This window comes from Clupea harengus, chromosome 12 (assembly GCF_900700415.2).
Source record: "Clupea harengus chromosome 12, Ch_v2.0.2, whole genome shotgun sequence".
Taxonomy (NCBI): domain Eukaryota; kingdom Metazoa; phylum Chordata; class Actinopteri; order Clupeiformes; family Clupeidae; genus Clupea; species Clupea harengus.
The window spans coordinates 14,986,848-15,008,932 of record NC_045163.1 but is presented as its reverse complement, the minus strand read 5'-3'; the positions used below and the strand labels follow the sequence as shown (position 1 = coordinate 15,008,932).

General features: G+C 42.7%; 1 protein-coding gene across 2 annotated transcripts in view; it reads left to right on the top strand.

Annotated features, from left to right (window-relative positions):
- The first annotated feature begins 485 nt into the window (after positions 1-485).
- Positions 486-22,085, top strand: part of sppl3 (signal peptide peptidase 3) — a 31,657-nt gene continuing 10,057 nt past the window's right edge. The window contains exons 1-4 of one of the 2 annotated variants that reach the window (XM_012817332.3): positions 486-1,196; positions 16,297-16,374; positions 16,609-16,682; positions 20,000-20,119. In XM_012817332.3, the coding sequence (XP_012672786.1) occupies positions 1,174-1,196; positions 16,297-16,374; positions 16,609-16,682; positions 20,000-20,119 (295 nt within the window). In that variant the 5' untranslated portion in view covers positions 486-1,173. Of the gene's footprint in view, positions 1,197-16,296; positions 16,375-16,608; positions 16,698-19,999; positions 20,120-22,085 lie in introns of both variants that reach the window. The other variant, XM_012817324.3, reaches the window with a different exon arrangement.

Below are 22,085 nucleotides of genomic sequence, written 5' to 3'. Positions count from 1 at the left end.
TGATGAACAATGACCTTTCTGTTAGTGACCAGACTGACTGGCTCTGTTTTGTTTGTGGCCACAAACTGAACTCTATTTCGCAGACTACCTAATTTCCCTCGAGCTATTTTATGGATAACATGTGTGCAACCTTATACTAGAATTGTAGTTTATAAAGTGTGGTACATAAAAATCGATTTGGGCCTGATCAAGTGATATTAAGAACAGTCGAGAGAATTACTGGATAGGTCTTCAGAATCATTCAAATAATTCTACTAAAAAGTAGTCAGCGCTGCATAAATACAGGAATAGACACTGAGATTTATCCTTCTCATCACAACACGGAAATGCCTGAAAATCCCTCCTACGTAGCGCCACACAACAATCAAAAAGGCATCAGTTTGTTTTATGAAACAATCAAAGAAGCTAGTAGGGTTAATAAATGCTCAGCCTCCCACACATGACGTGCAGGTCAACATTGTAAGCAGGAGTAGCCAACACAAAGAACTGACAACAAATTAGGCTAAATGGAAAATATAACGTAATAGATTTAATTGTTTACACTCAAATATGTCTACTAGGTTTAGTGCTGAGTGAATTGAGGGTGGTCGTTTTCTACATAGCTGCCGTCCATAGGAATACCTTGTAGACAACCCATTCCTTTTGGCAGGCTACACTTCAGTGCTACACACGCTATACACTCTCGCGGCTCTAGCAAACCATTGGCAAGGACGATAGTGCGCGTCCCCGTGACAGTCTCGCCACAGAAAACAAAGCTGCGCGGCGGCTTCCATTACAGCCAGCAGAACTCTAGGAAGATCTGCACAGAGACATCTGAAATATCGTTCATAAGATGGATCTACTGCTAATTTAGGGACCGCAGATATAGAGGCCTGCTTGGAGGACAGTAAGACAGCAGGACACTCGCTGGACTGACAAAACATTTTTCGGGAGTGCTTTGTCTTGGCCAGCTAGCAAGCCATCATTGTCGTTTCTGTTACCAGCCATCCAGCTATTCTGCTAGCTGAACAGCTACGGAAAACAGCGCCATGTTGTTGTCAAAAAGGGCTTGTTAGGAAGACAAATCTTGACTGAAAGGCGGAACATTTCCCCACCAGGACTCTCCGTTTTCCTTCAGGGATCCCGAATCTGCGCTCCAGTGGCGGAGCCCTCGGACTGTTGTCAATCGGCGACATGGCGGAGCCAAGCTACTCCTGGTGAGTGCGCATAGCCCTAGTTGGGTAACAAGGCAACCTACACGATTCGAATGAAACCAAGAACGCAATTGTCTCCGAAATTAATATGAATGTGCATAACGTATAGGTTTGTATGCAGTTCAAACATTGTTATTCCGGCTGGATTTAAAAGGAGCTTCGTCTGTGTTGTGCTCGTACGTGCTAACCGCCAGCTAGCCAGCTAACGTCGGCTGTCCAAACGTTAGCTAGCTGGTTAATTGTTGGTCGTAGAGGGAAATGGTAGTGGGTTGATCTGGTTCAATAGGTTTGTATCAAGAACATCTTTTTTACATGGATCCCACCATTTTTGACTTATTGACCACTTTTTAATATGCATGATTGGAGAACAGGAAATGGTAGTTAGCTAGCATGAATTTGTAAGTGCAACATTGTAATTTATCTATGTAGCTAAGAGTAGCTATCTGATTGCTGACTGGCTATATATTTTTGAGTAGCTAGGCTAGCTGTGCATGCTAACTAGCCTTGCTAGCTGTATTTCCTAGCTCAACAAAGAATAATCATGTACAGCTAGCATAGCATAATGGCTTATTACAAGCTGACCAGCGTTCGCTAGCCACCTCAACTGAAATCTCATTCAATTGATCAGGTAACCTCAGTGTGCTACAGTTTCTCAATGTATTCATTGCATGTCGGCATCTTCAGCCGGTTCTAGTGTTACACCTCCAGCTAATTTGGTATTGAAAAGTGTCACTATAGGAAGTAGGCTAATGTTAGTGTCTTAAGTGATTTGAATGGGTAGTAAGAAAGGCACAAAGTTACAATTAAGATAAAGGTTACTGGCCATAACGACACTTTGTAGTTGGATGTGAAGGCGTATGATGAATCAATTTGAGTTTTAGGTACAGATTAAACGTGAGTTAAGCTCCTGTGTCAGATGTTTTGTTTGTGTTATGTATGGTTACCTCGAAGGTTTGGAGGACCTAAAACTGTGTGCTCTTAGTCAGTTCCACCAAATCCTCTTTGTCCAACCTGATTAGTCGTATCTCATGTAGACATTAGTGCAGCGATGACAGCCTGTTGGCAGAAACGGTTTTCAGGTCATAGAATCAAGGTAATTCTAACAAGTCTGAAACAACGTGGCCCTTCCAACTAGACTAGGCGTTGATGCCTATCTGCGTAATTTTAGATTGTATCCATCCGCCACTTTCTTAAATGCCAACGGGATGGTTTGCTTCTAAACTCCAGCCAATTAAGTCAAGCTGGTTAATATTGCATTGTTTTGAGTTAGCTCCAAGCAGTGATCCTCAGTGGTTGATTCACCCTAAGGAAGACTCCGCTATTGTGGTGTAAGTGTTTTCAGGACACTGTGAATCCTCAGATAACCCAACCACCAGGAATCCTGCAGGCGGCACAGCTGGTCAAATACCATCTCTCCTGAGTGACATGCCTTTTTAGTCTCATCAGTGCATCAAATGTGTCAAGAAACGACTCCCCAGATAATGAATATCAGTACCAGTCATGAGTGCACTGTTTATATATATATATCTCTCTCTCTGTCTCTCTCTCTCTCTGTGTCTGTCTCTCTCTCTCTCAATCACCCACTTACTCACTTACCCATACACACACTCACACACAGACTCTAGAGTGACTGGGTTCAGCGTTGTTGGAGATGATAATAACAACACAGGTCTGTCTTTGGTAACCCACCGTCTTCCGCACTGAACGCACTGAGACTTATTGTCAGGAGCAGAGAAAGGCCCAGTTCAGGGATGAGCTCACTGTGGAGGGCAGCCGCCCTCAACGCGAGGAGCAACAGCAGCACCAAATGAACGCTTGATGGTCGTTAATTCTGTGGTGGAATGCTCTGGTCAGTGAGTCGAGAGCAAGAGTGCTCCACAAGATATTTCCCCCCCTCGCCCCTGGAATGCTGCCTTGCCACGACAAAAAAAAAAAAGAAAGAAAGAAAAGAGAAAAAGGAGGAGAGAAAAAAACGGAAAGCGCTTCCCTTGGCCTTGTGGATGTAAAAGGGGATGCTCATACTCTGTGTGGGATCTGAAAAAGGATCATCCTCGTCCAGAGTTACAGCTTCGGGGTTATTGCTTGATTAGCCTAACCATGGCACAAAGGAACACATTTGGCAACGTAACTGCACCTACAGCTGTGTGTTTTAGCGGGGTGTTGTATCTCGTGTACCACATTTGCAGGCTTTTGCAGTTTGTGAATATGCTCCTCTGCTCACACATGCTTTGTGTGAAACAGATGTTGATTATGGTGGTTTTGTGGTGTTAGTCAACCATGCTTCCTTGGTCAGTCGGCTTTTGTTTTTCTTTTGTGTGTGTGTGTGTGTGTGTGTGTGTGTGTGTGTGTGTGTGTGTGTGTTTGTTTGTGTGTGAGAACATTTGCAGTTCTCAAAGTCATTGGAGGTGCAGGTGTAAGCTTTAGTTGCAATTTTTTCACGTCCCCCAAAAATGTACCAGTTAAAAATTCATCACTAACAACTAGCTATCAGCACTTTTTTCATGTTAGTGTGAATACGGTCTCTTTTAGCAATCTTAGCAAAAACAAAAATGTAAACTATCCGAAGCATATGATTTGATAAAACACAGTAAGCAATTGTAATTGTAGGTCAAACACCTGCTTGGGCTTCTTTTATGGAAATTCATATTTTGGTGTGGTGAATCAAATCCGGATGCGAGAAGTATTTTTGTCAGTCCCGCCTGGAACGGTTTGCTTGGAACAACTGTGTAAGGTACTGCACTTAGGATTTGGCACAGTGCTTCATGAGATGCCTAATAACAATACCAGATTCCCCAAGCGGGGGTCACTTATCGCCGCACCTGTCAGAAATCCCATTTAGTCGTGTACATAATGATGGGAGGCACAGCACAAGAGCCAAGGACTGTTTCATGTGTCCTGGTTTTTATTTTATTTTGTTGTATTATATATTATTAGATTAGATTGGAATGTTATGGCCCAATGTAGTTGCTGATTGTTTTAGTGGTGGTGCTGGAGGTTTTATTTATGCCTCAAGAAACTTCATTAAGGCTGTAGGTATTTAACAATTGTACGCAAGACCCATTATGGCAATCTGTTTAAACCTTATTTAGTGGAAGTATGCCTTTGAGCCTCGGCTAGCAATCTAGCAGATAAACACCTTGAAATTGGTCTGGAGAATGGGGAAAAGGGCTAGCAGCTAAACCTCAGGTGTCTGAGAATCTGCATCATGGCCTACAGGTGAGCATGACCGACTGTCCATGAACATCTACCGTATCTGGCGATACAATACACACCATGATACAGGGGATATTCAGTATATTTTGATGTATTGCGATACTGTAAGCAAGGCAATGTAATGATTTAAACTCTAGTTGATTAAGGTAGGGATCACCTACAGCATAATGTTGCGCAAACCATCTGTGCTCCTTAATGTTTTGAACGCATTTCTATGCAAATCTGTATGCTAATGTTATTAGAGATGACAAGCAGTGATCAGTCATGGGATTTCATCATTAAAAGCCAAACAGGGGTACCTGATCTAAACTTTAAAATCCGTAAGCATGTTTCAGCATCACGTCCACTAGGCAAGCAAGCTCATACACATTACTGGTGTCACCTCTATATTAAGTCTACATGAACACACAACCACATACACATAGTTACGCTCCACAGCATCAGGAATGATCATCATAGTGTATAAATTCCATCCAATTACATACGTACGTTATAGGCTGCTGTAGTCATCGTTACTTTGAGAGTTTCACAGGATTGGGTCAGACGGAATGCAATATTAGTTGGCCAAGTTGTGTTTCTAAGAACTGGACATTTTCTCAGAACACATTCACTTTGATATGATGTTGGCAACACACTTTATTGCCACGAGATATATATTTTTTTAAATGTCATAAAAAAACAAACCAACCAGTGTTCCACTGCCACAGCCAATGTAGGCCTGTCTTGTGAAATGCAAATGTTCTATGTTTTATACATGTCACAACTATGCAGCACTGTTCTCGCTGCCTTTACTGTGGCCTGTGTTGCTATGGCTGTCGTTAGTGACTGGCAACCATATAAAGAGGCCACCATGTAGGGCAGTCGGCCACCGAATCTCTGACCATATTTGTGCTAGCGAGATGGCTTCGATATGAGCGGTCACAAAGATAACAGGTCAATACCATTACCTACCTGTCTGTCTCTCTCTCTCTTTGGTTTGAGGTTGATTGCTGTCTCCGAGTGTTTGGTGCACTTGTGGCTAAAGAGCAGTAAATGTGTCTCCTTGTGAGAGCAGCAGCTTCCCCTCGCCCCTGTTGAGTGCCCTTGGGCAAAGCACTTACCCCCCAGTGCTCCCGCAGAGCTGCCCAACACAGAGCAGAAAGAAGCCAGGTAATCGTAACCATCGTAGCACTCGTCGTAGCTGATAATGAGTTGAAGAAAGGTAGGCCTCTGGTATTGTGTGCTAGCAGCTATAGCCCCCTGGCATTTGCAATTTATTCTAATATGATGGGGAAATCAATCAATTACACAGAGCAACAAACGATTGTAAAAAGAGGAAGTGTGTACTGCAGTGTGACATCAGAGCCTATGGAGAGGACTGTTTTCAAGCACAGGGCATTTCCGAACACCCTGGAAACACAGCTCCTAGCTCATTCTCATAGTACACAAAAGCATTAAAGAGTTCATCACCGGCCTGAATGTCATGTCATCAGATTTCAAGATTAAAGGTGTAAGACCAACTATGCGAAATGAAGTGTCTAGTACCACTAGTGGACAGGATAGTGTGATAGTGTTTTTCTGCTCAGATTCAAGTTATTAAACAAGAGATTGATATCTTTATGTCTACACCACCACCATCTCGACCTGTACATAAAAACAAACAAAATATGATAAAGAACTACAACACATAAAACTGGAGAATCCAAATTGGACTACTGTGAAAACAGAATGAATCAATTTTCTTCCTTGTGCATGCATGTTGTAAAGAAACAGTCATAACCTCAATTCATGTGTGATGTGTTTAGAGAACCATGTGTCTTATTGTTATGCTCTGCCTCTATAACGACCTACGAGGAAGAGGGTCTAAAAATAGCTAGGTTGATTAAAGAAGTCAAATGGCAGGGGTACTCAAACTGATGTTGACTGATAGACTCTAGGGACTGACAAGCAGAGATCAATTTCTTGTTGTTGTTTTTTTTCATCAAAAGAGAAGGCATGAAATGTGGTGAAAACGTCATATACTCATTAATACATCAATTTGGAGCAGTACTATTTATTCACAACATGACATTTTCCCCAGTGTCTTAGATATGACACTAAGATTTTGGTTGTTTTCAAGTTCCTCTGGATACTGTTTTATGGTTATAATGTCTCAGCCTAATCATAATAACTGAATACAGGGAGAGAAAAAGGATCTTCATTTGTTGTGAAAATGGCACTGAGGAATCAAACCTCTGATCAGTAGAACTGATTAACAGATGAAAGTCATCATCCATGTTCACACTGGATCCTTCTCCTTTTCACCTGCAACTGAATAACATTGGCAATATTGTTCGCAACGAAACTTTGATGGTGCTCATAACTGGATTAGTTAGAATGGCGCACTCAATTGTGTGCGTGTAAGTCTTTGTGTGCACTCATTGCTGACCTAGTGACATCATTCAAGTTGGATTCTAGAATATCTGTGCTCTCTGTTCACGGGAAGTGCTTTATATTATTTATACGTATATTTTCTCTTTTTCATCCATTATACTTACTAGCTTGCATCTTTCAGCTTTAGTGTTCAACGTTCTGGAACCTTCTCTGATGTTTACATTGAAAGAAGTCTGAGTGTATTTGTACATATACATTTATGTCACGGCTTTATGAACTCAACCTTTATGAACTCAACCTTTATGAAAGTCAACCTCCACAGGTCAAACCACGTCACAATAGGTGATCATTCTCTAGAAGTGTCACGGAGTCCGCTGTAACATTTTTTGCCAGCCTTTGTTCCTTTCATACAAAGCATGTCCATAGATTTCTCAGGAAGCCCCTATACAGTGATTCTTCAAGACCGTAGTATAACAATCAGGGTCGCAGAGGACTAGCCTAACCAGATGCCAGCGAGCTGTATAGCACTCCAGATGAGGTGTCACATTGTTCTGTTCAGTTTCACATTGAAATGTCACTACCCACCCCCACACTGCACTTAAAGGTCTAGTCCATGATTCTAATCCAATAGACTTTTTGTCAAATTCAGCCAATTGCTCCTCAGGGCGCACTAGCTGTCTTACCTGTGTGCACTAAAAACGCCTCTGGTGTTTGTACAGAGCCCTGGCTCTGTAAATGGGGAAATAAACAAAGTGGCTCGGGCATGCACTATTTCAGCCGTTCAACATGTTGCTTCAGGAGCACGGAAGGGAGGGATGTTATTTGATTTGGCTTTTGAGCTTAAACATCATCAACCGTTTTTTAATTGCGGACTGGACCTTTAACGCACAGCCTTCAGGCATTAGGCTACCCCACCAGTATCCCGGCCACTGGAAGCTGTCATTTTCCTCAGCGGATGCAGGACGGAAAATACCAGTGGCCACAGAAAGAACATTTTTTGTGATATTTTTAAGCACGTTTACACCACGGGTCGGTCAGTGCCAAGGCCAGATATCGGTCAGTCACTGGTGCAAACCAGAAATGCCTAGAGCTGTTCGATGCCTCGGCATGGAGAGTTGAGTTTCAGGTCCCACTCGGCTCCATGGAGCAAGTGTTTCCAGTGTTTCTTTGCGGTTAGCTTTTGAAAAGAGGTGCTCACTTTCCAGTAGCTCGTCCAAAACGGCTGAAAGCTGGTGTCTGGAGAGTTGCAGTGCATCCAAGAGGGTGCCCTTTACAGGTGCTCTTAGAGCAAATGGATGATTCCCATCCTGTGTCTGATGTGGGGTATAGTATTTTTTTTTATTATTATTTTTTTATGCTGCTGTAATGGACCTCTACAGAATGGCACATTAAAAGCTAGAGTACATCCTGTTGGGTGTGGACAGTGCAGTGGAAATGCTTGAAAATGGAAACACAGGCTGGGGGTGTCGGGATGGGATGGTTTTGACGGGACTCCAGGGGTGGTTGGCTACCATTTCAATCCAATACCAACACGTAGACGTCTTTTAGGACAGGGAGTGTAGAAGAAAGGGTTCATTTCAACACACGCACGCACACACACACACACACTCACGCAGCCGATGGGCATGTTGAACTCAGGGTTGTTTCTGCAATAGGCATCACTGAGACCCACACATGACTTGCCTACTGTCATTGTCCTGTAATGCTGCTGTGTGTGTTCTCTGACTACTCTCACTTTCTGCCTCTCTTATGAACTGTTACATCTCTTATTTGTAAAGCTCTTTAAGCTGCAATGTAAAGGTGGTTTTATAATAATTATTTAAAAATTATGTACATAATGATTGTATATAATAATGATATATAATTTTTTACTTCTGTTGGGTACCATCCAAGAGTCTTCAACCGCTTTCACAGTTCCCACCAGTTTCTTGCTTTTTGTCTCAACTGTCATTTTTCTTTATTCATTCTTCACTGCTACAGTGCCAGCCATTCTCTGATTCACCACAACTGTTCTTCACGTCTGTGCTGAAAAAAATCAGGCAGTACGGTCGTCATGGTAGCCTTACCCAAGGAAGTGTAGACAATATCTTAACATAGAAAATACCAATGGGTGGGGTCAGAAATCTGTCTTGTGGTAGCCAGTGTTGACTGAGTGAGTAAGCTATAATTTGTACCAGGTAGAGAACAGTTATGTTGTTAGAGGCCATGTCATTCAAACCTCAGGCCACAGTTATCGCTCTCTCTCTCTCTCTCTCTCTCTCTCTCTCTCTCCTCTCGCTCTCTGTCTCTGTCTCTGTGTGTGTGTGAGTAAATGTCCTTGCAGTTGGCCTCATACAAGAACATTCTCATGTTCTTTTCTTGGCATTCTTTTGCTCTTTGGGTTTGGGGTTCATGTCACCAGTTGCCACCACAGAAAAACTATTGTAAACGACTCACGGAACACCACTTGTTCATGAATAAGTCAAAAAGCATTTAAAAGTTAACCCATCAAAAGTATAACAGTATGATGTTCGAGGTTGATGCTCTGCTTTTTAAAAGCACTAACCGAAAAAGATCATTTCGAACACCATCAAGAGAGGAATCGATGACCCTGCTAAAGCCAAAAACTGGCCAGAGAAAAACATTTAAGTGCTGTTTACGTGGTGTCACTCGAGGTCGCTACTGTCATTGAAATGAAGAAATGGATGGAAATTGGATGAGGGACACGTCACACATCAAAGCAAGGCAGCCCATTTTTGCTGCAGTTAGAGGCCAGGAGGACGAGTTAGTTACTAGGAGGAGTAAGAGCATATACAGTGCTGCTGTCATAACAGTGCTGCTGTAGTGTGACTGGCTTAAAGACAGGAGCTCTATCAAAGCGTTAGCGTCAGACAGGGTGAACAGAGACCTTCAGTATGAGAAAAACAATGTGCCTTTGGATAATTGAAGCATGTAAATCGGTTTCTAGCAGATTATGAACATTGAAAATGAGCATAAGCATAAGAGGTGACCAGATTCCCTGGTGATCAAGATGCCCAATATTGTTTTAGGCATTTTGCTGTATTGTGTGTTCCGCTTTCGTTGTTGTTCATATTTTTTTTTTTTTTGTTTGTTTGTTTTTTCAGGAAACTTGTTGTACTTAAGTGTCCGCTAAATACCATGACCATTTTCCTCCTTTGTTTCTCGAATCCAGCTGATCTTAGCTAAATAATACATATATTTTATGGGCGCATACCACAATACATAACATCCCCCCCCCCCCCACAATTATAACCAACAATACAAAAAAATGTTGGTCTATCAAAAGGTAGAACGATAAAAAAATGGAAAGCTAGACAAATGCTTGACAAACTCCATGAGTACATTGTGTTCCAATAACCCTCAACATATTGCTCTCTGTTTAAGTTTTAATGAAAGGAAATACAAGACGAAGCGTGATTTTTTTTATTTTTTATTTTTTTTTTGTATGTACTTGTTTGGTATTTGGTCACCCTACTCTAAAGGAACACAAATGTACTAATGGAAAGACTCTGGAAACTAAATGTGAAAACTACTAAAGAAGTAGCCAAAGGCTTGTATACCAAATACCACACATGGGTATAGTTGCTTTACGGTGCAATTTTGCTTTCTCTCTCAGCTATTTCATGTTACTGCTTGCTACCGTCTGTGGTGTTGAAGATGCTCTGAGTTGATGTACATCTAAACTGACATTCCCTCTATCAATGTTAGGAGGGTTAGGTTGATGCTCTGCTGGGTCCTCTATGGGAGTTGTATCAATTGACTCTGGTGTGAAATTCAAGAATTCCTTCATAGCCCTGTTCCTTTCCCTGTGCTTTTCTGGACAGCTGTCTGATGGAGGGTAAAATTGTGAAACCCCCATTCTTCCTCCTCTGATAACTATAAAACATGAGAACTAATAAACTGGCATAGTCCCATTGTAAAATTTGAAAAGTGTATAAAAGTAACAACTACAAAATAAACTGTTATCCAGACTTGCATTATAGTTTCATACCTTTACTTTCTTTTTGCAAGATGTGCTTCTCTTGCAGCTGGATCATTTTCAATGCACTCTTTGTGTTGTGCAGACTTTTCCTTACTTGATAATGGCATCTAAAATTATAAAAAAAATAATCATGAAAAAGGTTTGAATGTGTATACCATCTTTAATTTAAAACTAAAACACTTTAGGAATGTAGTCAATCTAAGAGATTTGTAAGTCATATTATAACTAATAATAATATTATAATTTATTCCATATGGTCACATTCCTTGCAGTTACCTGATTAACTGGTTGCACCAGCTGACTTTGTAAACTAACTTCCGATTAAACAGGCAATATTTGAGAGAAATTTACAAACCTTTTCACTCAGTCATGAATGTCACTTGTGGTCCTCAGGATGATGTAATATCAGGAAATGATTCATAATGAACATGACCAAGGGGTTTTCCTCTTTGCATTCCCAGGTCGCACAAAACGAACGAGAGCAACATCTAATAAGGAAGACTGGTAGTAATCGGATTTTCTTTAATATTACAGTTAGGCTATGTTAACCATTGCAGAAATTAACCTATTAAACCAGAAAAAAATGCATAGTTGGCCTAGGAGTTTGACACAGAACTTGTAAAGATCAAAATCAAATTTCAATTAAAAAGCGATCAATCCTTAAAACAATATTTTTGCACACCCCTAGTGGTACAGCTCCCATTCTTGGTCTCATTCTTGGCATTAGAGAACATTCAAATGTAGCAGGCTGATTTAAAATAGGTTCTGCTAAATGACTCAAATGACCTGGAGCTTGCGAATCAAGATGTATCTCTGTGTTAGTAAGTGTGAGTAGTGTATAGTTTTGGTTAGCATGTAGTGTTTTGGTCGTTGGTATTGCTTTGGTTACTCTGCAGTGTTTTGTTTTACGTGTGGTGCCTGGTCAGTCCACCTGTATTTTTCATTGTGAACTGGTGCTTTGTTTGTCTGTAATGCTGAGTGATAATATGGGGTATATTTGCAGTGCTCTTGCAATTCAGTCTGAAACTGTTTCACAAGGTTCTAATTTAATGTAGTGTGCTACTGAATCAATCTGATTTAGTAAAAGTGATCATTAGAATAGCTGTGTTACTTGGGGATTGCAGCAGTCTTGTAAAAAAAAAAGTCAGTCTTCTGGGAAGTACATTATACCTCATTACATTCGCTTGTATTAGTAATGCAATCATTGCCTGACACCTCATGAAAAAGACGGCTGTCCATTCTATGGACTACAAAACACAAAACTTGCTCATCAACACGGCTGTTACCAATCTTGTCAAAATGGCACAAGGTTAGATGGCACAGATGTCCTCATTTCACTGCCTGTAATGAGAAACTGGCTCACAAATCCTTACAATACTGACCTGTGAACCCACTTTTGTAAGAGCAGTTTTAATGAATACACAAGCCCATGGCTTACCCAGCAAATAAGGTGAAAGTCACTATCCTATGCATCTTATAGTTAGAATTAAACAGAAAATTATCTTAACATATTTTTGTTCCTTCCATGTGTGAACTCTGGGGGATTTCCCTAGAATTAGTGTCTGCCTGCAAGGTCAAAGTGTGACTTATTTTCTTGCATTCTCTGTCACCACACATCTGTTCCAAACTAGAGGTGCATTTCCGGAAGGCAATGTGAATGTGATGGCGCCGCAGTCGGTCATTGCATACCATAGCGTCCATGTAATTGCATAGGTTAACACGTCGTCCTACGAAAGAAAGTTTTGACTCTCCTACCACCTGTTGGATGAGCAATAAAAAATCATCTAACTAGACACAGGGCAGCGATTTTCTAATAGGAATGACTTACCGATATTCTGACACACATAGACAGACAACACACACTTTACTATTAAAATATGAATCAGTCAGTGTTCAAAATGAGTTGATGGTCTCTATTCATTGTGTGCAATGCACTTTAGCGAGATCTAGTCTGTCCAGTTCACACACACCCTCTTTCAGTCAGTGTTCAAATTCTGAACATTCAGAATATTTTAATAGATGCTGAGGAGCTTCAAACATGAGGAAAATGGCACTGCTGTCTGTTGTTGTGATATGGTCCCCATGCTAAGCCACAAGGTCCTGCCGGGGAGATGGGTCTTAGTCCCTGTCAAAGGGTAACCGTGTCGAGAGTCTTTGAGGGTAGGCACAAAAGGCAGCAGGGAGACAAAAACTCTGTGGTTGGAAATGTATCTGTCCTCCACCAGGTGCATAATCCAAGAAAATACTAATGATATAAATTGAAATAAAAGATAGTTACAAATAGCTGTATATGTACAGCCAACAGCAGTACAGTTTAGTACAAGTGCCAAAATGCTGACAGCACAAAGATATCAGCCTCACACTTCTGAGGAAGATGGAGAAGAGCATAGATATAGCTCACCAATCAAACTCTCACCAAAGAAGCTCTCAGCACAGAAGCTTCCCAACTACTACTAAGCTCACCCTTTTATCAGGTAGCTGAACTGTCCCTTACTGGCCCATACCACCACAGGCCCACAGCACAGGGGTGATGTCATGTGTCAGAAGAAATACAGATTATACAAAGTTAAAATGGTACTGATAATAATTAGAACAAGGTCATGCTTTCGAAATAATGATAACAACAGTTATAGGTCACATTCACTATTGAAAGCCTTATAACACAATTAATTGATTTCGCGAGGGAACCTGCCCAATCGATAAAGTCGTCCCGGGATGGGAGCGCACTTCGTAAGACAGGAAAAGATCCAATTCATTCAAGCTTGTTTGTTGAACAAGCATGGTATGTACACTGTCAGTCATTCTTATTCATATGCGGTACACAAAGACAACTTATAATCAGTGATTTGATGGAAAAATATTTGTACAATAAAACTGAGGTTTTGATCAACGGTAAATGAATGAGTGTGAATGAAATGTTTGGTGTGGTGTTAACGATAAGTGTGCACCCCTATGCTTCCACACACGCCAGCCAAGATGACCCAGTTCAGAGAGTTATGTGGGTATGTACAATAAGGACTGTAGAAGTCTGGAACGCGGCATCACAGTCGCCGTTTGAGCTGATCTGTAATGAGGCACGTCATGCATGGAGGGTAGTTGAAAAGGTATTCCAGTGTTTGAATAATGGTTTGTAAGACTGAAACAACATGCCCGCCCATATACCACAACAAAATAAGATGCCATTCCTGGACATCGATAGGACTGGGAACGCTTTTTTGAGGAGCTTTCATGTTTGGGTTAGTCATCCCGACACCACGCAATGCAGATCAAGTTGATACCTGCAGAGGTGTTGCCTGCGTGAACGCCGCCTTCAAAAAGCTCTCTTTTCCTGAAGAGGAAGTGACTTTCCCTGAAGAGGAAGTGACCTCGCGCAGCTGCAGTCAGCTCAAAAAGGCACAGCGCCTCTGGCTGCCCCTGGAGTTTACGACGAGGAGGTTGAGGGCGAGATTTCCTCCAGTCCTCCCGTTTTTGAGACCCAAGCTACCGAGGCAGGTCAGGGAGCGAGGGCAGGGTCAGACCTCACAGCCATGGTCCACATTCTTCACCTGCCGACCCAGAGCCTGGCGGAGGTGGGGAGAGGCAGGGATGGGGTCATAGGTCGCAACCTTTCCCGTCTTATATGAGGTTAATGTCACAGGCTTCAACTTGGCCGGCAGGCGATAGGTGGTGGCCGTGGGGAGCGAGCTTTAGTGAGTTTCACAGAAGTGGTTAAGTCGACGTGATTTTTAGGGTGGTGGGAAAGGATGGAGAGTGACAAGCATTAGGAAATTCTGTGAGTAGCGGCAGAAGCTTATTTGCATTTTGTTTACGGTTGTTTTGTGTGTGTCTCTCTCTCTCCACTTGTTTGCGCTCTGTGTAATTAGCCCTTAGGACAGGAGCTGGTAGGATGAAAGATGTGCACTGATGATGGCTTGCCTTTTTTGTGTCGCTGTCAGCTTAGATTCGGGTTCCTCTCAACGGAAACGTTAAGTCAGCAGCGCCTTGGCCGACCGGTTGTCTCTTCATACACGGGTCTCACAGAATTTTGCTGTTGCCTTCATCAGTCTCTCTCTCTCACACACATACATACCGACATAGATACTCATATACATACTGACGAACATAAACACTCGCACACAAACGTCAGCGGAAATGGGTTGGGAATGACAATAGGTGAAGCTTGGCAGGCAGCCATGTTGCTGTCTGAGGTGAGTCCTCTGCAAGGTGGGCATCTGTTTTATCCTGCCTTTTTCTTTTTCCAAGATTCTCTGTAGTGTTATTGGCCTGAGGAATTTGATCCAGGGGAGATTGTTCTTCATGGAAATAGCCACAGGTAGCGGTTACCAGAATAAACTGGCATACACAGACACACACACACCGCCAACTATGTGTCCAACACACACACACACACAGCCAAACAGCTATCTGAAGTGGATTTGTGTGTATGTGTTGAACTCTACACCCTGTTACAGAGGGGAGATTCCTGGTGTCAGGAAATCAGATTAAGAGGTGTGGGTGCTTTTCAGTCTATTCTGGTAAACTCCTCTTGTGGTTACTTCCACGAAGAACAACAATCCCACCTGGATCCTCATGGGCAAGGTGATTGTCTGCTTGATCGTGTCTCAGTTCTATCCAAGGTCTGCTTAGTTTCGGTGTCCCAACCCGGCAACCAGTCAAATAACACCCCTCCCTTCTGTGCTCCTGTAGAAATGCGTTGATTGGCTGGAATTGTTAATGGCTCGGTCCAAGCCACCGTGTTTGTTTCCCCATGTACATAATCAGGACTGTATGCAAAAAAACTGTTTACCTTGAGCATACACACCGAAAGGACAACTAGCGGACCTTGAGGCGCTATTCATTGAGTTTGACAAAAGGTGTATTGGATTAGAATCGTGGACTGGACCTTTAAATGGGCTAGAGCTGTCAGCCTGTCGGCAGTCCTGCTGGCCATCTTGCAGTCCTAGAGAGACTTCCCTGGCGCCTTTGCTAATGGATCTGATTAGTCAGTGGGACCTCTGGTGAATTTCTCTGTTATATATTTGGAGACATTTTTAAAAGGCTTCACCCTGACTGCTTGGCTTGGCTTGGCTTGGGTCTCTTGTCTAATGTTGGATCTTTGTTGCAGGGTGTGGTAGGGCTGTGCTCAAAATAGTTATGTTGTTGATTCCATTCAGTAGCATGTCTTTGTTTTGTTTCCATCTCTTGAGAGGCTTGTCAGCTCTGATGGTTTGTCTGGTGAAGACATTGGCCTTCTCAAAGTAGCCCAGGTGCTCCTGGATGTGTTCTTCTGACTTTAAACACTGGAAATGTAGTAGTAAGAAGGACCCACAAAAGACTTGAGAATAAAAGCGGTAATTCCAACCAACCAGAACGGCTATTTTTCTTGTTATTTGAGTGATGGTGGTATGGTGTTTCATCAGTGTCTTGTCTTCTGTTCCTATTATTGACATATTGACAGTTGTGTTTATTTAGGATAAAGCTGTAGTTTTTGCTTTCATCACTAACAAATCAAGTTTCATGTTTAATCATGTTTCTTTTTTTTTCTCTCTCGTGTGTGTGTGTTTGTTTACCTGCCAGGGCGTACTCCCTCGTGGACTCCAGTCAGGTGTCCACCTTCCTCATCTCCATCCTCCTCATCGTTTATGGCAGCTTCAGGTGAGTGTTCTTCCACAGCCCCCCTCACGTACACGGCCTGGTTTAGTTAAACAGAGTTTTGGTTAAGACGAAGAGTTGGAGTTTAAATGAGAAAAGGTCTTTCTCCTTTTAACACCTTTTCCCCTCTTCTGTCTTGAATCTCTCCTTCCTTTGTTCTTCCTCTCTCACTGCCCTTCTACCTCGCTCGTTCTCGCTCTTTCTCTCTCTCGCCTCGCTCTTTCTCTCTCTCTCTAGATCATTAAATATGGACACTGAGAACCAGGAGAAGGACAAAGATGGGAATCCCACGACAACCTCCTTCAGCAACAGTAATTCCAATAACAGTGCGTGTCTTCGTGTGTGTGTCAACACACACACACGTGCACTCGCGCCTGCACCCACACAAGCACGCGCACATACACACACAAACGCTAAGCCCCTCACATAGCATCTGACTCGAAAGCTGAACTTGTCCAGATGTGATGTGGATCTACCAGATTCCCATCAGATCTGCAGTCAGCACTTGGGACAAAAGGGTAGTTTTTATTTATTTATTTATTTATTTATTTATTTATTTATTGATTGATTTATTGAGATATATATATATATATGTGTGTGTTTGTCAGGATGCCAGCTTGTCAGTCGCCATATTGGTGTATCTTTCTCTTGATCAGTCATAAATAGTGTAGACTGTGGATAGCAGTTGCAAATTTCACACGTTTTTTTTTTTTTACGTCACCAGATTACTTATTTTTGACCACGATGGTCACATTGATTGAGGAACTGGACTGTGTAGCTGTGTGCTCTTGTAGTGACTGTAGCAACCAGGGTTTTTTGTGTCTATTTAGAATGGAGAAGACTGTAAGAGTGGTGGGGCTTTTTTTGGTTGTTGTTGTTTTTCAAGACTCGGGATATGATCTTTTTCAAAAGACAAAAGGGAAAGTGAAAGCCACTCTAGTGTCCAACAGACATTTGGACTGTTAAATTATGTAGACCAGTCACTACTTCCACCGCAGTTTGTCTTTTTTGATGTGTCAGTTTGAGCCTGATTTTTATATTGAGGGTGGAAAAAATGTCATCTTTTGTAGTCAGAACTGTCAAAACAAATTAGGAGGAAAATTGGTTTTGACAATGCTCATAGCTCAATATATAATAAATAAGTGAATGTGGGTTACACATCATTTTTTTCACACACACACACACACACACACATACACATCCGTACAGACTAGGGATGGGCATAATTCATCGACGATCGATTAATTGATCATTAAGAATTTCCTCGATGAAATTATTTTTTCGTCGATTAAAACATGTTCTCCTGCGTAGTGTGCGTGTAATTTATTTATTTTAGGGCTGTCAAAGTTAACGCGTTATTCTATGAGATTATTGTGGCGGAGATTAATGCAATCAATTTTATCAGTTAACGCAACTTTGTTTACTTCCGGTGCGCGTTGACCCATGGCACGAAACCGCCCCTTGTCTGCAGTCAGTTAGATAGAAGAGACCGAGACGGTAGTTGAAGATGGAGAGAGCTGAGGGATTGTTGGGCGGAAAGTTTCTGTTTAAGAGGCAAAATGACAGAACAATCGACAAAACTAAAGTTGTATGTAGCATTTGTCAAGCTGAATGTAGCTATTACAGAAGCAGCTCGTCTTTAAGTTATCACCTTAATGCAAAGCACCCGACAGAAAGCAGTCCCAGGTTAGATGGTCGCCAACCCACACTCCACGACTTCTCTAGGAAATGAACTAGACCAGTCCGTGAAAAGGTTACCAACGCTGTAGCAGTTTAGGTTGCCGGTGACTGTCGGCCCATCAACATAGTTGAAGACGGTGGGCTGACTGAGGTGATTCGAATTGCTTCAGGGGACAATTCTTACGATTTACCGTCGAGGGGCACCATTGTGTCTCGCATACATTCCTTGGCTGATGGCGAGAGAGCACGAAAAAAATACAATTAAACAACAGTGTCTAAAATACACGCTGTCTGAAGTGATTACTCGTTAATTTATAAGATTTAGTCTTTAGAAGAAAACAAACTTTTAAATCACGATGAATCTAGATGAATGAATTTCAAAATGTGAGATTAATTAGTTAGAGAGAAAAAAAAAACGAAGGTCAGTTGTGTTTATGAGCACCGGCTTCTAGCTGTCGGCTCCGCTGCTTAAGCGTACAGCAGCGCATATTTTCAAGTGTAACCATTGAACGGATCCCGTTTAACTGCCACAAGAGTTGTCCATCTTGTAAGTTTAACTGCCACGAGAGTTGTTCATCTGGTAATAAAGATCTCAATGAGGAAACACGCTGTGTTTTTTCTATTTTCACTGCATTTTAATATAGGCTATAAATAGTGAATTTTAATATAAAAATATTAATGATTAATCGAAAATCGATCGTTAATTCTCCCGACGATCGATTAAGACAATTTAATCGAATGCCCATCCCTAGTACAGACATTCACACGGTTTTACAGACCCACTCACACACCCCAGGATCCAGGGCTGCACACCCTAGAAACCACGTTGAAGAGTCAGATGGTTGGAGTTGGATAGAGGTTGGGCTGGAGGAGGAGGAGAGAAGTTGTGACCAGACTGACTCTCAGATTAACAGAGTTTAAGGTGTAATGTCATCCTTAGTATGCTCCATTTAAAAACATCAAAACTTCAGACAAGTGGCAGTAAATAAATTGGTGTGCAGTCCAGACGTGTCCAGCTCTGTGTGTGTGTGAGAGAACGTGTGCCACTGTGTGGGACAGATAGGAGTAATGTGATTAGATAGTAGACACCGTCTCAGGCTGCAGTCTAGACTGGAAGACCTGTCAGCACTCACACCATTGGGCAGACGGTGGCCGGCTCTATCTGTTTCTCTCTCGCTCTCTCAGGACAGACACACTCAAGCTCACACACACACACGCACGCACGCACGCACGCACGCACGCACGCACGCACGCACGCACGCACGCACGCACGCACGCACGCACGCACGCACGCACACACGCACGCACACAGACAGACACATGGCCTGAGGCACACCTGTCCCAGGACCAAGTGGGACTGATTAGGCCTCTGTGGGTCTGGGGTTTCAACACACACACACACACACACAGCCTCAGACGCTTCTTGATTAAGTCAGAGAATGCCTCTGTGGGTCTGGAAACGGCATGGGATGGCCTCGTAATCCATAGCAACGAGCAAGCGAAAGAAGCCATGTGGCTTTCACTCACGCCATTCTGACATGAGAACTCTGTTTACACACCGTTGCCTGAGGAACCGATTCGGTGAAGTGTAATTGGTCAGTGGAATCCGATCCAGGTGATATTGTCCCTCTTTATGGGAGTAACTTCAGCCTTTGTGGTTGCCTTATGTCAGGTCTGTCAGTGAGACTGTTGGAGCATAGACAGGAAGAGACCCCTTAAGATCAGTCCTCTTTGGCCATTTGTTATTTATTTCTATTTCTCTTTTTCTCTCTTGCTTTTTGTGTGTGTGTGTGTGTGTGTGTGTGTGTGTGTGTGTGTGTGTGTGTGTGTGTGTGTGTGTGTGTGTGTGTGTGTGTGTGTGTGTGTGTGTGTGTGTGTGTGTGTGTGTGTGTGTGTGTGTGTGTGTGTGTGTGTGTGTGTGCGCGTGTGCGTGTGCCAATCCTCACAGGTATTCAGACCATAGACTCCACACAGGCACTGTTCCTGCCCATCGGGGCGTCTGTCTCTCTGCTCGTCATGTTCTTCTTCTTCGACTCTGTCCAGGTGGTCTTCACCATCTGCACTGCAGGTATGTCAAACCACACCACATACATCTCCGCAGACAACTCCCACGGTTACACCCACGTACGGCACAAGAGATATCCCACAGCCCGGTCAACAGACACCCACACCAGGCCAAACACACACTACCACACAAGAAACGCAGAATGGCACAGCATGGCATCATGCACTATTATACACTGAACGCTACGCTAGTACTGGTGCCTATGGCTGAAGGCACAAAAGATCCACACCCCTTTCTGCACACTACTCAACACAAACACACACACACACACAAACCACGACCACCACCACCACCACCAGCCTGCCCACACCCTATGATTCCTTCCCACCAAAACGAACCAACTGAACCACAACCACTTGAAACAAACTTCAGCACTGTGTGTTGTGTCAGGTCTTCCTTTGCGCTCCAGGACGATCCACTCTCTTATGGAGGTCATGATCTCCCTGATCAGCCCTAATAACATGGAACTCGAGGGGGGGTGGGGGGGTTCTCGTCTCAACCATAATCCTCTAATAAAGACAAAGCCTGTGCGCTTAGTTCTGCTGATGAGGAATCAGGCCCGATGTTTACTTGACTGTGATGGGGTTTGGTGTGGGTAGCACACTCTCCTGTTCCTAGAACAGCGCCGCTACCGCCCCGTGTGCCCTCTGCTGGCAGCATCAAATTGCTCTGTGAACAACACTCAGTGCTGGCCTTGGGTGAGGCCAGTGCTACTGAACTTTTTTTATTTCATTTTTTTTTTTTTTTTGATGAAGTGGTCTCATTGAAAGTCTCCGGCAATGTGTTGTGTTGTGTTGCCTTGCTACTCACCTAGTCTCAGCCGTAGTCTCTTGATGTGAAGGACAAACCCCATTAAAGGAGTTTCACTGAGGCCTTGGTAATGACTGGTGCTCCCTCTAAAGCCTTTTCATTTAGATGCCACTCGCTCTTCTCTCTAGGAAAGAAATAGTCTCCACTAATGAACAAATACTCTGCAGTTGAACTAATGAAACATTCAGTGCTTCGAATATGAATGCTGTGACGTCTTTGTAAAAAGGGTTGATGTATTTTTCTTGGGTCTGAAACTTCCATTGAAGGCTTCTTTAGACTAATGGTTCCTTTATCTCTGTGTAAGCAGGCACAGCACTCCACACACAAGCCCTCGTTGCCCCTTTTGTTTAGTAGGTTTAAAAAAATAAATTCATGAGTGCACAAACAGAACAGCGAAGTGGACTTGTTCTGACTCGCTGCCGCCCAGCAGGGACAGCGTGGACCCTGCGTGACGGATGAGTCGCCGTGCCGCGTTCCCAGAAACGAACGAACGAACAAATGAATGAACACATGATTCAGGGCCACATGAAAGATTCAGGCGTTCTGACACGCGGTTTCCCTCCACTTTTCACCCACAATTTGCCTCTTGAGAAGTGCAGGGTAAGGCGAGCCTAACCAAAACTCACTCAGCTGTGCTCGTCGAGCGGCAGAACTAGGCGCCCCCAGTGAGGTGAATAACCCTTCTTAAGGTGGCTGGCATTTACTGTCACATTATAGGCTATCAAACGAGCCCCAAAGAGGTGCTGATGTTTCCAATAGATTTACACCCTCATTGGAATAGAAATAGATTCAATTGGCTATTGGCTAATCACAGTGCTGTGCCTGGCGGAGCTCAGACTGAGGCTTCACAGAGAATGAAACATGATTGGTTGAAATCCCCCATGCTGTCTATTGGGAGTAGGAAGTGGTCGGATTTTGTGACTGCATTAATCAATAAAATAAGATAATAACAAGAAGACATGATTAATTTGCTTTGGTTTAAACACAAATGTTTAAGGATGTGTTTTATGTTTTGTATCTGCATTATTATCTGATATTTTGATTGGCAGATTTTTTTTATATATATATATATATAAATGAAAAATCTACCAATCAAAATATCAGATAATATATATATATATATATAAATGATTTATATTTTACCAGGTAAAAAAACGAA